The sequence below is a fragment of the Platalea leucorodia genome (genome assembly GCF_965183815.1).
Source record: "Platalea leucorodia genome assembly, chromosome: 5".
In the NCBI taxonomy this organism is placed as follows: domain Eukaryota; kingdom Metazoa; phylum Chordata; class Aves; order Pelecaniformes; family Threskiornithidae; genus Platalea; species Platalea leucorodia.
Genome location: NC_138827.1, coordinates 76,473,778 through 76,491,907, shown reverse-complemented (window position 1 = coordinate 76,491,907; position 18,130 = coordinate 76,473,778). Strand labels below are relative to the sequence as shown.

At 37.8% G+C, this 18,130-nt stretch overlaps 1 protein-coding gene across 4 annotated transcripts in view; it reads left to right on the top strand.

The window, feature by feature from the left end:
• Positions 1-9,795, top strand: part of OSBPL6 (oxysterol binding protein like 6) — a gene marked incomplete at its 5' end in the record, with an annotated part of 50,579 nt that extends 40,784 nt beyond the window's left edge. For all 4 annotated transcript variants that reach the window (XM_082312414.1, XM_082312415.1, XM_082312413.1 and 1 more), the window contains 8 exons: positions 2,166-2,303; positions 2,662-2,725; positions 3,338-3,416; positions 4,701-4,845; positions 5,923-6,067; positions 7,115-7,241; positions 7,811-7,933; positions 8,890-9,795. In XM_082312414.1, the coding sequence (XP_082168540.1) occupies positions 2,166-2,303; positions 2,662-2,725; positions 3,338-3,416; positions 4,701-4,845; positions 5,923-6,067; positions 7,115-7,241; positions 7,811-7,933; positions 8,890-8,998 (930 nt within the window). In that variant the 3' untranslated portion in view covers positions 8,999-9,795. The remainder of the gene's footprint in view (positions 1-2,165; positions 2,304-2,661; positions 2,726-3,337; positions 3,417-4,700; positions 4,846-5,922; positions 6,068-7,114; positions 7,242-7,810; positions 7,934-8,889) is intronic.
• Positions 9,796-18,130: the final 8,335 nt, after the last annotated feature.

Below are 18,130 nucleotides of genomic sequence, written 5' to 3'. Positions count from 1 at the left end.
CCTCTCTTGCTCTTCCTGTTCACAGACAACAGACCTCCCTGCTGGGTCAGACGAATGCTGTGAACAATTACAGGTGGTAGGTTAAATCTGAACAAGGCTGAGGGACATTTCTTTACTTCAAACCAAGTCCTGCAATTGTGACTCATTGATGTGAAGATTGTTCTCACTCTCTAGGACTGTATATGTAGGCATTGGCAGTTTCTAACCCTGCAGCATCCTTTCCTGGCTTTCGGTGATCAAGTCCAGCAGCCTTCCAAGAGCTAATCAAGTCTGTGGCTGGCTTATGATCAATGTAGGTGTCAATAAGATGTCATCCTAGGCAATTTCTAATAGGGAGGTTCCAAAACACCAAAACAAAGTTTGCCTGGGCAGCCTGGCTTCAGCTCCCCCGTAAGTATGTCTTGGTTTTTTAACTGACAGCCAACAGACTATGTTCAGCTCTCAGGATGTTTTGATCTGTCATGTCTCCTTTTCCTCAAAAGAAACAGGGAAAGGCTGTTAGGGGAAAGTTGGTGGTGTTGTTGCTGAACGTATCTAGTGTGCCTGGTATGGGTTGGCAGCACTGTGGATAACTGGGAGAAGAGAAGTTGCCTGTGGCTGTCATATAGCCACATGCTTAGGGCCATGAACTGCCATGTTCATGTGGCCTGCAGGAGTGCGAGGGGTCCTAAACACTGGTATTTTTTCCTTGCCACTGAAGAAGTTGGACCTGTCTATGATAGGGAGTTGAATTACTTATCATCACATGCTGTTTTCCTACAAGACCCCTCATGTCTCTCACAAAAGGGAGATCCTGTAAGGACTGGGCAGGGTTGTACTGAGTAAAGCAGGCTGTTTGCCTGTAGGACTCTGTCTCCTTTGTTGAAAAGTTTGGAAGGTGACTATTGAAGGAGTCAGGAGAGTTCAGGAAGGAAAAGCCACAGTGCAACTGAAAGCTTCCTCAGAAGCGTGGATTCAATCCCCTTCTCCGCTACAGATACCTAGTGTGATACTGGGAATACAAGCCAAACTTTTAACAAGCACCTTAAAAATGCAAATTGCACACCCAAGCTGAGGCATGTGGGACTACTGAATACCCAAAGCATCAGTGGTAGCAGTGCTGTGAATATGTTACCTGCTGCTTCACTGTTCTCTGAAAAATCAGGACTTGGCTATTTTAAATAAGTATCCAAAAGCAGTGGAAACTTTTTTTCTTCTCATTCCTCTATATATCATAAGGATAGTAAACCCCCTCATTTCTCTGTAGTGTCTTAAATTCATGAAGAAGGTTTTGGAAGAATGAAGGTTTTTACTGTTGAAGAAAAGCCCGTGAAAAGAGTGTTAATTCTGTTGATGCTGCATTTATGAATAATATGAAATGAATAGAGAATGGAGCACCCATTGGGAAGAAAACAAAGCATGTAAAAGCTCACGAGTGTTATGTCCTCACTACCATGAGGAGAGGGGGACCTGGTTAAGGTTTGTCCTGCTGTTAGCAGATTATCCATAGCTGAGTGATTTTTATCCCCGTATTGCTTTTCTAAAATTTTCTTTGAACTTCTGAGTGCCTGTTGTGATTTTTTTTTTTTAAACTCAGCTAAAGGGAGATGTAATCTAAATTACCATGGCATGTCACTTAGCTTATCACTCCCAGCTAGGCCTGGTTTTAATATCACTAAATTTTGGTTGTACATGTAGACAAGGGGGCTGATAAGGCCACACATGCGTGGAAGATTCTGACATAACTTTGCATTAAGGACATGCTAAGTGAGAGCCGTTTATGTTTGGCACTAAATAAAATAGTTCCTGTAGGAAAATGGTATATGATCTTGTCATTAGAAGTTATCATATTTATTCACAGGGAGCATAGACTAGAGCTGGGTCTGTGTTTTAGATCATTAGTGATAAGCCTGGTCAAAGGTAGAAAAACTATCTTGTGCAGACTGTTATTTTAGGGGACTGTAGAAAGAGACTGACTGAGGCCATGAAGAAAAACAAATTATATCAACAAAAGAAATACAATTTATACTGGTTCTGGCTGGGATGTATGGCTTCACTCTCAGGCATGCTTCATTAATCCAGATTTCACTGTGAGTGGAGAGAGTTGTGTGATACCACATAGTGATGGCATATACACAAGAATCTCTGCCTAGTCTCACTTAACGTTCTTGTCCATATTTTCACAGGTTCTCATAGCTGCTTTTGCAGCATCAGGCTATGCCTCTACATACTTTAGAGCAGGAAGCAAGCCATTTAACCCAGTGCTTGGTGAAACTTATGAATGTATTAGAGAAGACAAAGGATTTCGATTTTTCTCAGAGCAGGTAAAGCTTGTTTCTAGATAGACACTCCTGTTTGGATTTAGATTTTGGATTCTTTGTTTTATGGAGTAATCTTGTTTTTTCTTTCTAGTTAGAATGGTTTGCTTTCTTAGTAGTAAAGAAAGGTTGTTAGTATGAGTGAACTTCGTTAAAGGCTAGAAGGTATGTATTTTTATAGTAATCAGAAGGAAATGTTTTAAGTACATAGTGTTTTAAGTACAACCTTAAGTTGCATCTGTTTTCATAGCAGCGTAGGCTAATAAATAGTGTGGGCTATTTAGTATTTTCATATTGCAGTAACAATTGTATTGTCTTAGAAATGAAAATGAATTGTTTTTAACTCAGTCAAACTGTTTTCCAGGTTAGCCACCATCCTCCCATTTCGGCCTGTCACTGTGAATCGAAGAACTTTGTGTTTTGGCAAGGTATACTTTTTTAATTCAAAAGCATAAACTCCTTTTTTATTAGCAAGTAAAACTTTGTCTGTACAGCTGAGCTTTGCATTTGGAATTTACTCAAAATTTCTGTACTTACTATTTTTGTAGTAACATATTACAAACTGATGCTCTGAGTTACTTCATTCCAAATTCTCATTCTTAAGAGTGAGCAGACATGTTACAACTTCCCTTGTCACTTGCAGTCTGCTTATACTTTTCTGCTTAAAAGCTTTTTACCAAGAAAATTATTATTTCTTACAAACACAAGCAGTTCTTTTTACACAGTTGAACAAGCAGCTCTTTCTTTCCTTGTATCTACTGGCATATGCATTTAAGCTGTATTGAATGTTTTCATGAGAGATTTGGCAATAATGTAGCACAGGCATGATTCCTAGAAGAAAATCAAACTTATCTTTAGTTTTTCTGACCTAATGTCATTTTCTAGTATTTTTTTTTTCTTTTGTATTTTCATGGCAACCTCATACTGTCCTGTTTTAAAACGGATGGTCTAGCATAGAACATCTTGTATGCCACGCAGATCACTGCTGGGGGGAGACTTAGATCTTTTCAGTTTTGTAAATCTTTCACTATTTTATTCAGATATCAGGTGGAAAAACAAATTCTGGGGGAAATCAATGGAAATTCTGCCAGTTGGAACCTTGAATGTGACTCTTCCAAAGTAAGCTACTGTCCTATTTCCTTTTGTTTGCAGTCTTTGCTGCAATCTAATCTGTGCTGCCTTGTGAGTGGATTGGGGGAAGTGTATGCAGACATACATGAATTGTACTGGTGAGAGTTAGTGCCTAGCTCAAATCTCTCCTTAGCATACAGGTGGGGATACTGAAGCATTTTTGAGCCTGAAGATCCATCTGGGTTTTTGGAGAAGAAATATACAAACTCTTTAGAAAGCGATAGACAGAGGGGGATAGAAACGTTGTAGGAGAGAGAACCTAAGTTTTACATGTACAGTAGTGATCAACTATTCAGAAAAAGGCTGCAGTATAGGACTGTCAGCAGCTAGTGCTGTCCTTACTAAGGCTCTCAATACTGGTAAGTGTTCCCTCAGAACAACCACTTTTAAGAATGTAAGGTCATTTTTCAAAACGTAGATAAGCCAAAACATGTTCTTCAGATGTTGACAGAGTAGTGAGAAGAAGTTTCACTACAGGTAAGACTAGTTGCAAGTGGTAAATCCTGACACTATGCAAGGAAAGGATACTTTAAACATGTCTGCTGGTTTTGGAGTACTACTCCTGCTCCTGTACATTGCAGCTGCCTTTCTTTCTGCCTCTAACAGTATGGCATCACCCCACTTCACCTCTTTATCCATCTGTCTCATGAAATTGAAGTAAATGCACTCAGGAGCATCTTTGTCTTCTGTCTTCATGCTTGCCCCTCAGCTCTGAAGGAGAATGTGCTTCGCACAATATAATTCCCTCATTTTATTCCCTTGTTTGACAATAGAGATGCTCTGACTCTCTGTCATTGTTACAGAGGGAAAGGGATGATGTGCCAGTGAGCTCCTGCTTCCTATTTCCTTTCTGTTATCTCCTTTCCATATTTGTTTTGTTCTATTTGTAATTTAATTACATTGTCTGCTTATAGCCCCAGTTCAGCCTTATGTTGATCTGTGGGTTACTGTCCTTGCCCCTAAAGGAATTGTGGCCAAAGCACTTAATGCTCTGAGGACAGTGAATATGCCATGCAGGGCTTCGGTGCTTCCTAGTGTCTTGATTTGTGGTTCATAGCACCATTCTTCAGTTCTCTGCACTAGAGCTTAGGGGAGCCCCTCTATGGAGGATTAGTAATGTACCCAGAACCAGTGCTTTGTTAAAGTAAGCTGTTTGAAAAGTTTTTGAGGAATATGGTCTTGTAGTTATGATAATGGAGCTATGTTTTACTTTTTTGCCTGTAATGATCATGATTAATATATGTTACCAACTACTTGTTAATCTGTTCTTAGGTATGGAGACTACTATGTCTGGAACAAAGTCACTACTTGCATACATAATATTCTTAGTGGAAGGAGGTGGATAGAACACTATGGAGAGATAACTATCAGAAACACAAAAAGCAGTGTTTGTATTTGTAAACTCACATTTGTCAAGGTAACATATGTATTCTAATACTTCTCTTATATTCATAAAACAGCATAGTTTAAGCATACATCAAGATGTTTCTTTAGTATTCCTGAAACCCACATTCCACATTTTCTTATCAACATTTGTAAATATGTAAAGTGTCAAATGAGAGTTCTATGTCAAGTAGTATGACTCTATTCCATTGAACATTTGATATCAGTGTGTTGCATTGCTGTATAGCTGTGTGCTATACTGTTGGTTTTAGGTTAAAAATGAAAAGTCAGAATTTCTATTACCACAATGAAAACGCAAAGTCACTGTAGACTTCTGTGCCATTTTACTTCTGCCTTTACTAGAATTTGGCAGTCAATATTTTATCTCTTTAGATTAAATAATGCTGCTTTCGTTCACAGTATTTTAATATCCGGGCAAGGACCATATATAAAAACAGATCACTTTATAGCTATGTTACTATCAATTATTTTCCCTAAAAAAAAGTTTGTCTTCCTATTGCAACAAAATACATCAATACCATTGCAGTGTTAGCAACGGTACATTACTGTAAATCTGAAATTCATGTTTGTTGGATGTTCTGCGAATGGGCAACTGGCTCAGTAGGTGAAAGTGTAAGAAATAAATGTGTCTAAGTCAAGTGAAACAGAGAAGAGAAACAGAAAGCAACAAATAGCAAGTAATACTGGCTGAACGTCTTCCCTGCTGCAAATGTTAGTGTGCAGCACCCATCAAAGGATTCCGTTACATGTAGAAGAGAGTTAGCTGGCTCTGATCTTGCAACTTTCAAAGTGTCATTTTTGCTGAATTGTGTGGGATTTGGGTTAATGAACAACACTATAGTTACCAGATGTGTGGATAATTTAAATACCTTTATACCAAAACCACATAGCAAATTATTCAGGGTTTCTCATATACTAAATCAATGAATATTCTGAATTTCGAATTCTGATTTTCTTGGTTCCAGGTGAGCTGTTCTGATGATACAAAATTTGGACAGTTGGTGCCACATATTAAGATTCATGCACTATCTATTGGTGCAATGGGTAATGTGAAAAACTGTGAACTAGTAATTCTTTGTTAAACTTGCAGGTGAACTACTGGAATTCAAATGTAAATGAGGTCCAGGGTGTTGTAATAGATCAAGAAGGGAAGGTGGTTCATCGCCTTTTTGGAAAGTGGCATGAAGGCCTTTATTGTGGGGTTGCACCTTCAGCCAAATGCATATGGAGGCCAGGTAAGAAGCTTGTAATAAACTCTGGCAGGCACTGTGGTGTAACCCTAAACTATGTAAAGCTGTTTTAGCCATCATTGTAAATACACAAAATACTGCTGGAGAAATTAAATTTCTGGCTAGACAAATAAGCAAGAATTTACATGCGTTTATAATAATGGTAAATGGAAATGTTCTTACAGGGCATAGTATTCTACATGTCAGTCTGACTCCTGGTCAAATATTCTGGGGTCTTGGGGTCAACATAAGAATAAAATTAAGAAAAAAATTGGATGTCTGGGCCTGCCTGCCTTCTCACAGAGAGCAGCGTAGCTTATTTGTATTCAACAAATAGGAGGTGCCAGTTTATTGAGTTTGTCATCCTAATACTTTATTAGGCTAAAGGACTGGTCTTCAGAGATGGCAAGCTCGTGTGATTTCAGGAGCTGATTTCAACTTTCTTACTGCTTGCTTCGAGGCACTGAGGTTGAATTAGTCATCCTTTGCACCTATAGTATCTTTCATACATGCAGAGTGATTATACAGGAATTGTCATTATTGTTAGTATTTTGAACCCTACTCTCTGTTGATAGTATTTTGAACCCTACTTTGCACCCTACTCTGTGCAATGTCTACTCTGACTGCCGTTAGTGCTGAAGGTGTTCAACAGTGCTGAATCAGTCTGTGAGTGAGCGTTATGTTCCAAAATTAACTCTGAAGATCAGTTAAGGTTAGCTTTTATACAGACATTTGATAAGCCTGCTTTCCGGGGAACAGGAAACTATATTTAACATGAAAATCTTGAAAACAGTAATTTTTACTTAAAAAGGAAGGAAGACCATAAAAGTTTTGAATCTATTAGCATGTAATTACAACCTCTGCAGGATAAGCAGTTGAAATTAATATTTAGTGAATGTTGTTCCACCTAGAGAATAGCTTTTGATGCTTTTTAATTGTATGTAAAATATATTAATTTTTTTTGCTGCTATAATTTAATAAATAAATGAATCTCTTGCATATTTAGAGTAATAGTTTAAAAAGCTTTTTTCTTTCTCATACATATTCATACAGGCTCCATGCCAACCAATTATGAACGTTATTATGGCTTCACGAGGTTTGCTATTGAGCTCAATGAATTAGATCCTTTACTGAAAGATCTTCTTCCTACAACAGATGCACGATTCAGGCCAGATCAAAGGCAAGAATGCTTATTTATACACTTAATATTTGGTGGTTTTAAGGCTGGGTTTGGCTGAGTATTGATTTTTGTCTGTGTCTTCACTACAGTCCGAACTAAGCTTCGGAGGATTCTACTAGCAGGAAAGGTATTCAGTATTGCAGTCCAATTTCTGCTTTACCCTGTTGAGGGAAAGTAGAAGGCATCTTGTTGGCATAGTAGAGCTATAGTGCAATCTTTGGGCAGAGGTAGGATTCCTTCTAACAAACTGGAAAGAGGCTCTGAAATGTCATGCCTTCCTGCTCTGAATGGAAGAAGCATTCCTAGTTCTTGGTTCATAGTACTTCAATGTCTGAGATAAGCTGAAGTTGCTAAAGAAAGTGTATGTCTTAGGCTATAGGTCAGGTACATGTTACTGGGAGTCACACCTCATTTATTCTTATTTTATGAGGTTATGACTAGATCTGAAAGTGAGTACAGCACAGACAACAGGCTTGGCTTCTGCTTGTCTTTTGTGATGATTGGCGCTAGAAAAATGCGTTGTTTTAGACACTGTATGATTGCTATAGGACCTGCTGTTATTCGTACAGGCTTCTGGAGGAAGGAAATATAGAAGCAGCAGCATCTGAGAAACAAAGAATAGAGGAACTCCAGAGAGGTCGGAGGCGGTACATGGAAGAAAACAGCATTGAATATGTACCCAAATTTTTTAAGTGAGTCTATTCATTTCAATAGTAAATCTCTGTTTTCTATAGTGTGACTGGACACAGTACTACAAGAATTACCACAAACGTAGTCTGTTAATTGTGAAAGCCTGGAAAATGGTAGTTTTAAGAAAAATAATCAGATACCTGATCTCTGCCTGAAGCAATTTTTAAGTAGTTTAAAGCTTCATAATTGAAAGATCATTTTCTCGCAATGGGCAACAGCTATACAAGCCTGCTGCACCTCTTGGCCAATGTTTTCTGAGCTGTGAAGTGGAATAGAAGTCTAATATCAGGACCTAAGATTTAGCTATGTCATTAAGTCATTGCATAAACAAAGTAATAAATAGTGACCTGAACAACATCATACATCTCTCTCTCTAAAATGTGTATATATATACACTTAAATTTCAATTTATTTGTGGAGTGGAGGGGTTTTTTGTTTGGTTTTTTTTGCTTTTAATTAAGCATTCTTCTGAAACAAGGGATAGTCATACTAAATAGCCTGATGTTTAGCATGGGGAATCAAAAGTCAAAAGATTGAACATGCTTGATGCCATTTTGCAGTGGAAGATGAGCAAAATACAGAAGAGACAAACAATATAAATGGTAAAAGGCTTGCATTCTGCAAGCTAGATCTCTTTGTTGATCCCCTGCACATAATCAGAATCTCTGACGGCCAAAGAGGCTTTATGTGGCTCTAAGGCCTGCTCACACAGATCAGACAACAGATTGGCGATCTTGGCTGTTTTCTAAACCTTCCACTTTTGACACAGGTAGAGGCTGATTTTTATTTTTAAATCCCTGAATGTTCCTGTGTCCTTTAGAAATATGAAATCAGATTTAGTATTGGGTTAGATCAGAGAGGTACGGACTTTTATTTCATCTTGCATAAGAGCAGAGATCTATGGTCAGAACTTTTTTTCCTCTCTCTCTCTTTTGGTTTCTCTTTTTCCTTTCTACAGAAAAGTTATCGACGCTAATCAAAGAGAAGCCTGGGTTACCAATGACACCTACTGGGAACTGCGAAAGGATCCTGGCTTTAGTAAAGTAGAAATTCCCGTACTCTGGTAAACTGACAATGTAGATCTAGTAAACATATCACTCTGAAGAAAAAAATAACTATGCACAATATGTTTCTTATAGCTAAGCGTGGTTTGTGGGTCTACGGAAAAACTATCATTCGCATTTATATTCATCTTTATAACGGACTTTTGAAAGTGCATTAGACCAGGCCCCTGACCACTTCTGGATCTTTTTAATTTTGCAGCAGCCATTTAAAAAAAAGAAAAAAAAAAAAAGAAACAGAAACCTTTTAAAGTTTCATACACTGAAAATTCAGAAAAAAAGAAGCAGATGAATTATCCAAAGTCACTCGGAAGAGGTGGTAAACACAAAACTGCAACCGGTGCTTTAAACAGACATTAAGAGTAATGTAGTTTAAATAGAAAAAAAAAAAAAAAAAAAAGGAAGAAAAAGAGAAAAAAATCCATTTTGTTTCAACTATTTTTGTTAAAAACTCTTGGGTCACAACACTGTCATTTCTGGCTTCAGGTTAGTCCTTTGGTGTGATGTGCTTGGACTGGCCTTTGTCAAAAAGATACGCTTTTCCGGAAGCTGTTCCCATTCATATGCCATTGTTCATGCCTTAAACAAAATATGAAGATGTACAGTAAGTAATTTTAAAATATGTATGCTTAGGCTTGTGTGAAGGGCAGATTTTTAAAGCACTAGAATTTTATCATGATATAAGTATTGGAGAACCTGCATTATTTAAAATCAAAAGACAACCAAACATCTAACTGTATTTCAGAGGAATGAGATCTACTGTACATGCTTTAGCTTTGGGAAGCTGACTGTATAATCAGACTGAAAAGAAACTGCTGACTGGTTGAATTTGAGACAATTTTGGTAAATGCATATGACTTGCTAGTCAGAAAGTTCATATTCTAAATGACTGATGCTGAGATGCAATCATCACTTTTACCGCTGGCTGGACATAGTCTCACACTGAATCTCATTTACCCGTAACTGTTTATACAATTAGAATTCCCTGAAGCTTTGCAACAGCGTTAAAAGCACAGAAGGATTTCATGGGAAGGTCTCTGGCTTCTCTCCAGAAGCTGGATAGTACTGTAAATGCAACTATTTTCTGCCACACACACAGTTTGCTTTACTGGCTCTGTTTTCTCCCCATCCACTTTTCTTATCTAAATTTATATTTGAGAGTATGGCAGAGGCTTCCATGTGTTGTAGCTAACAACTACTACTTGTGTTGCCGAAATAGCTTTTGTGCAAAATTATATTTTACAGTTTTTCATAAAGTGATTCTATATTTTTTGATTAAGAACCAAGTCTCTTATGTGTTGCTAAGCCTCAGTTAATATATGTGGGAGAAGGCTTGGCACTTTCTATTTGAAAATCTCTGAAACATTAAACAGCAGGAGGGCAGATTTTAATAAAAGGAAAAAAAGTAATTTTATTAGGTAAAAACTGCATTCCATATGGTATGATCTAGTCTTCCATTTATGCATGTATTATACATCCAGGCACTGATGATAGGTTAGATTTCATGCGTATACATTGTATTTCTTTCTACACATGCACAGCGTACATAGTGCACTTGAATTTTTCTATTGAAGATAGATTGATTGCAGTACTGAGACCTAAAAAAAAATTATTAGATAGGTATGTGATCCTGCCAGTAGAGCTGTTTGAACAGTTCTCGGTAGATTACCACACATACCCAGCTCTCCGCCTGCTTCTTCCTTTTGCAGAGTCAGGTCCCTACAGAACTGAGATGATTACTTTGATTATTTAATATGCATTTAGTTCTCCCCCTTGTTTGTATGGCAAAGCAACTGGCAGAGCAGCTAGCTTCTAATGAATTGCAATTTCTTCACACAGTTCTGTTATCAGGAAGAATTATGAAAACCATGAAAACCTAAAGAAAATATTAAGTAGATTTTTTAAGAATTGTGAATGCTCATGAATTGCTTATGAATATTTGGTATAAAAAAAAACTGCACACAGATTAACAGGATTTCTTTCTTCCAAAGAAAATTTTGAATTATTCAAAGAACAGTATCTTTTTCTTTCCTAGTTGAACTTAGTCTGATTTTTTTTTTTTTAGTTCTGCAATTGTTATTACAAGAAAATGAAAATATATCAAAGTTTGTTTTTCTAAATCATATTTGGTTAACTTAATCCTACTTGCTTTAATGACATTACACTATGAATGAAGTTGGCACATTGTGTGCAAAATAGCAATTAATTGTTCTGTGTCACTTTCCTTAAAAACAACATTATTAAACATCTGCCCACCTCATGCTCCAGTCTTTGTGTGCAGTTCACCGTGATATTAGAAAGCATTATGTGTGTATGACTGCAAGTACATGAGGGACAGAAACTGCATGTCCTCAAATTTTTTTGAAAGTTGGTTTTTAATTTAAATGCAGAAATAAGGTCTTTAGTTTTACAGTGTTCTGCTAGTGCTTTGTGAATGCCATTATTTGCAATGCAAACTGAAACTTGGTGAACACTAAGGATGCTATCACTGATTTAATTATTTTTTACAATTGTTTATTTGACAGTCACTGAAAGAAAAACAACATTAACATTTTTAGAATTAAAAAAAAAATCTGTGATATGCTAAATCTTCCTATTGAAGGCACTTTTTAAGCTTACTGAATGTTAAATTAGTTAATTAGTAGGTAAAGGAAACACAATAAAATGCATCACAAAATATTTGCAATCTTTATCAGAAATTGAAAAGTGCTAGCATATGTACTGTAAAGCAATTTCTTATAGTGCAGAATCCTCTGGATTCTGTGCAAAATATTTTATTAAATTTTTCCTGTGTCCTTGGGCGACATCATGACATATTTTATGCTGTTTCTAAAGAGAATGGGTTAACAGAGGATAGATCTGGGCAATTCTATCCAAATTATAATTTTTAGACAACCTGTGAAATTTCACCAGCACTGAGTCGTGGGGGATAGTGGGCTTTCCACATCCCCTGCCAACGTAGTGCAGATGGGGTTTTCCATGTTGCAATGAGAACGCACTGCTGGCTCCTTTGCAGCCTGGCACCCATTGTAAGTGCCTGCTGCTTTTCGGCAGGGCTGCTGCTCGGCTGTCCCTTCCCAGCACATGGGATTTTTCTGCCCCAGGTGCAGACCTTTGCACTTCTGTTGAACGCCATGAAGTGTCTTCTGGTCCAGTCCTCAAGCCAAGCAATATCCTTCTGATTGAAGCTCTACTGTTTGGCATGGCCTCTCATCCCCCTAATTTAATGTCATCTGCAAACTTGTCAGCATGTAGTCTATGTCCTTGCCCAGGTCACTGGTGGGATGTTGATTGACATGGGCCACAAAATTGACCCCTGCAGGGCTGTCCTTGTTGCTGGCTGCCAGCGGGGGCTAAGCCATTGATCAATGCCCTTCCCTTCAAGCCTGGGGATTCAGGCAGTTTTCAGCCCACCTCACCCCATTCATCCAGGCAGTATTTCCTTTTGAAAGGCATGAAAAACACTTACCAACTCAGTAGACTTAGTTGCTATAGGTTTGGTATGTGACGAAAACTAGTGCAAATCATTTGACATTTAAAACCTTTTAAACAATTTAAAAAGTTCTAACTTTCACTACAAACACATATCCTTTGCTTTTTCTTGTGTTTTCTCAAAACACTTATTTCTGTATAAAAACACACAAACCTTATGCTTTAATTTCACAATAGTGAACTGTACTTTCAATTAATATTTTAAAAGTGTACCTTAATTTATTCCTTGTTCTGGTACTGCGGATATGATAGGGTAATAATAGCTATTTTAATCAAATGTAATGTCTTATAAAGACTTAAATAGCTTCATTCCTATTTTAGATCTGTATTAACAAGGTGGTAGATTTTTTGATGTATTAGAAATCGTTATCTCATTGGGAGATACAATTTGAATATGAGTTGATTTTCCTACAGTATCACTGTGATTAAAACATCATCTAGACACCCATTCTAATTTTAGACAGATGTAAGTTGCATGAAATAAACTTTTTTCTGTTTGGCTTTAAAAGTGAACTCCCACTGTAATACTCTCTTCATCTTACAATTAATGTTGTGTTTTTTTTTTTTTTTTTTTTTTGTCTCATTTTGAACTTAAGACTCTGAATGAGCTTGTAGGGCATTTGTGAGTTTTATTTGAATAGCACATGCTAGGCATATGTCGAGTATTGCAGTATGTATACATGACACAGGTTTGAAAGATATTGCCCTTAATTCCCTACTGAAAACTGTCAGAGCTTTATGGAAACAAATTACACAAACCTTACGGCACACTAGGAACCAGTGCTCATCCTGCTCTCATGGGCGCCTGGTGAGGAGCTTGCATCTGGGGAATGCCCTCTGTTTCCCGTGGAGGTAACATGGGATTTTCTCGCCCTCAAACCAGACAGAGTGGAGGCCAGCACAATGCAGTCTTGCTCATAGAGTTTCTCTCAAAAAATCTGAATTTTTAGAAATACCCTGTAAGGGAGGGGAGGTTCATTTGCACTTGCACAATAACCAAGAGGGCTGAATATGCTAATTCTCTGTGAGTTTTGGAAACTTGCTTTCACTAGCAAAGCCCTGTTAGTATAGGGAAGGTTTGTGTGATCTCCTTGTTTTATAGGATTTTGAATGTTTCTAGTGCAGAGATAAACACTAGCTGTTTAACATGCTGTTGGCTGCAGTTGTAATCTGAGGAATTATCTCTATTTTAGATGGCATTACTAATACTGGAGCTGCATAATGAAAGTAAAGGAGAGTTTTCAGATTAAATCCACCTGAAAGGAAAGGGTATTTGTATTCATATGCTAAAATGACAGGAGGGGTTAAGTTAGAGAGTTTCGCCCAGCTGGGGGAAAAAGTTTAATATCGACAGAAGTGTGTAAGAAACACTGGAATGGCTTCACTGGTCACCCTGTGTTATACGCAGACCTGGGAGAAAGCTAACAACGTTTACTCTGTCACAACCACTTACCTTGACAGCTACTGGGGCTGAAAATACTATCTTGGGTTTTCTTCCTTCTGTCATTAAGTAACAGTCATCAAAATGGTATAAAACTTGAATTTGCTCTTTAGAGTGTATATTGATAAAAGTCAAGGTAGGCAGGGATACAGTGGCAACTAAGGTTTTTTTTGTTAATGTGCTCAAAATTGCCGAAGTATATTTAGTGTAAAAAGTAGTATAATTTTCTACTTTACCATCCCTGGTTACTTTTATTATAATTCTGGTATCACTCAGAAGTAGTTTAATGGAGAAAGGTTTGTGTTTTGGTTTGTTTTTTTTTTTTTTTTTTCCCCCCCCTTCCTTTTCGTTTTTAACAGAAGAATCTAGACTAAGCATGTTAATAAAGGTTTAATTATTCCTGGGGAGGATATCTCCCTGAGCTCCATTAGAACAGTGAATGGCACCCACAAGAATGCTGCTAATCTCAGTAAGCTCAGAGAAATGGCTTATTTACAGCAATTTATTTTGTTTTTATATTATATATTGTAAGGATTCTATTTACAAAAGCAAATACATTATTTGCTCTTTAAACTAGGGAATGGAAACCACTTTCATTCATTAGCTTTGGTGTAACCTGTATCTTTCTTCCACTAAACTGAAAAGCCTCTTTATAAAAGGATTTTTATATAGTGTCTTGCAGGTTTAAAAAGTGATAGCAATGTACTTGTACGTGTTTTATGTACCCATATCTTCCTTTGTCAAGTTTTGTGGTATTATAAACCCATCATATCTTTAATTTTTTTCCCTTTGTTGCGATCTTTGACAAACCTCAGAAAAGAAAAGGGAGGGAGAGACTACAATGGAGAGCAGTGAAACTAGTCACAGCAGCTCTGTCAGTGGCACAGCTGTAACAAAATAGAAAGTTTTCTAACTTTTATGAATTAAAATGTCAGCAGAGCTGCTGAATAAGGCGTGCAGAAGTTGTGCATAGGTTGATGATCCGTTACGTCAGGTGGCCGAGTTGCAGGAAACAGTCAAAAGGCTACACAGTATTAGAGGAGCTGAGATGGAGATAGATAGGTGGTTTCAGAACCATGCTCCTGCAGCAGACACCACTGAGAATGAGGCACCTTGGATCCTGGTGACCCACAAAAGCAGGACCCCACTTCAGTCTCCACCCTCCAGCATCGCAATCAAAACGAGATATGAAGCTTTAACAGCTATAGACACCCACAAGCAAGGTCTGCAAGGAGAAACTGTACCTGCAGCACACAGTGGATACCATAAAAAGAAAAGACAAGTGCTTGACTTCAGCAAGGCTTTTGACACTGTCTCCCATAACATCCTCATAGGTAAGGGGAACAAGACTGGACGCAGTACTGACAACTTATTCATCAATGACCTGGATGAAGGGACAGAGTGTACCCTCAGCAAGTTTGCTGATGATACAAAACTGGGGGGAGTGGCTGATACACCAGAAGGCAGTGCTGCCATTCAGACCTAGACAGGCTAGAGAGTTGGGTGGAGAGGAACCTAATGAAGTATAGGGTCCTGCACCTAGGGAGGAATAACCCCACGCACCAGTACAGGTTAGGCGTTGACCTGCTAGAAAGCAGCTCTGTGGAGAAGGACCTGGCAGTCCTGGTGGACAACAAATTAACCATGAGCCAGTGATGTGCCCTTGCAGCCAAGAAGGCCAATGGTATCCTGAGGTGCATTAGGAAGAGTGGCCAGCAGGTCAAGGGAGGTTATCCTCCCCCTCTACTCTGCCCTGGTGAGGTGACATCTAGAATACTGTGCCCAGTTCTGGGCTCCCCAGTTCAAGAAAGACAAGGAACTACTGGAGAGAGTCCAGCAGAGGGCTACAAAGATGATTAGGGGACTGGAGCATCTCTCTTACGAGGAAAGGATGAGAGAGTTGGGTCTGTTTAACCTGGAGAAGAGGAGACTGAGAGGGGATCTTATCAACGCTTCCAAGTATCTTAAGGGCAGGTGTCAGGAGGATGGGGCCAGACTCTTTTCAGTGGTGCCCAGTGGCAGGATAAGGGGCAATGGGCACAATCTGAAACACAGGAAATTCCATCTGAATATGAAGAAAAACTTCTTTACTTTTAGGGTGACAGAGCACTGGAAAGGGCTGCCCAGAAAGGTTGTAGAGTCTCCTTCTCTGGAGATACTAAAAATGCGCCTGGATGTGATCCTGTGCGATCTGCTCTAGGTGAACCTGCTTTAGCAGGGGGTTGGACTAGATGATCTCCAGAGGTCCCTTACAATCCCAACCATTCTGTGATTCTGTGAATCCATTTCAGGCAGCTTATTTTAATACCATTTTTCTTTCCACTGATCCGTGACAGCATGAAAAAAGGGAAGATTGGTGACATTTGCTCAGAATTAATTCTGAAGGTTAAGGGAAGTTTTTATTCCTTTTATAAGTAAAAATGACTTGTAGCCAGCATTTGGCTGGAGGTGTATTGGTAATGTGGACAAAGAGAGTTACATATTTTATAAATAAGAAAACCATAAAGTTGGAATATATAATCAGCACTGTGTAATATATTCTGTCTTGACCTATGAATAATTCATTGAAGTATGGTAAAGCTACTTATTTGTACTCCTGGAGCAATGATCCAGATGTTGTCTCCTATGAAACACTAAAATGTATTTCCATATTGACTGCGACTTTTAATGGTCTGCATTAATGAAAGAGGGATCTCTTATGCTAATGTGTCATGTTGCTGACCCAGAACATTAGGGATGCAAAAAGGGAAGAGGTGAGGAGATTCCTTCAAAAAGTCAGAAGTGGGTAACTTATCTTTTACACCCTGAGCATCAAAATGATGTAAGTGCTATACAAGAGCAGCACACACAGTGATAAATATTCAACCATAACTATTCTTGTTCACTGAGGTACTTGGTCCTTGTGCCAGTCAGTGTAGCCACACATGCAACATCTTTTTTTGAAGTTGCGTTACTATTTGATTGCCTTTGTGGCCCAGGGCTTGATTTGTCAGGTCCACTGAGGACAATCGATGTTAGAGTCAGGATTGCAAACTCAGATTTCTTTTCTAGTAGTCCTGTGCTGAATGCTCTCTCTCTTCCTTTGTTAAATTCACCTGACCAAGGAATATTACAGTAACATTAACAAAATTATTGTAAGTTTAATTCTCTGTATTTTCCAGGCAAAGAAAATTTCAGGATAGCTTCTTTAACTGTGTTGAAGAAATACAGATGAGATCTTCAATTATCTTCGTATTTGCTTAATATTTTATAAAATATTTTGAGATTGGATCACCAATTATAAACTTATACATAAATATATTAAACTTGCTTTGTCACCTATCTTGAAGTCAACATTGAAAATTATCATTCCAATTTGAGGTTAGAAATTAAGTCTATTTAGTTCTTGAAATAAGTGTTACTGGTATTCTTTAGTGGTTGAAATATAGTGTAACAAATTCAGATCACAATAAATTTTATTTTCAGCTGAGTCTCAAACAAGACCTGACTATGAGCTGAGAAATAAATGCTGATTAATGTATTTTGGTATGCAGGCATAAATGCAAAGATGGCAACTTCTACCTTAGTTAAGCTTTCGCTCTAATTAGCAAAAGCACTGTTCTTGTTCTTTATAATTATTTCTAAACTAATTATTTTCAAACATTCATTCCTCACTAAGAATTAATTACATGTGAAGTTTGAGTTTTAAAAATTAAACAATGTTGGGAACTCCACAGACATGAAGAGTGATGCTTCTGTCTTGCGCCTAATGCTCAGATCTTGCTAATTCTCTAGCTTTCAGAGCGGGGTGGACCTATAGTGCTTACTCACTAAAAGTTCATGCTTGGACCAAAAAGAAATATCAGTGGGCTTTTCCAGATGAGATTCTTCTTTGTATATTGATTTGTGTCTGTTATTTACTTTAAAATGAATAAGAAATCAAGCTGCTAGCATCCGATGTCTGAAATCTTTTCTTTCACATAGCAGACTTCTTGTTCTTTATCTGTTACTGCTAGATTGTCTGAAGCGGATGCTTTATTTAGCACATAAAAAGCCATCATAAAATTAAACTACTGTTTTATCCAGAGAGATCATTATGATAGTTCTTTATTAGGATATTAGGTATATTTTCTTTGTTGTAACCAGTAGCAAGACTCTTCTTTGGGTCTTTATCTACTTTCCTTTGTGTAATTAACTGGTGAATTGTGATTTCTCAGTATTTTAAC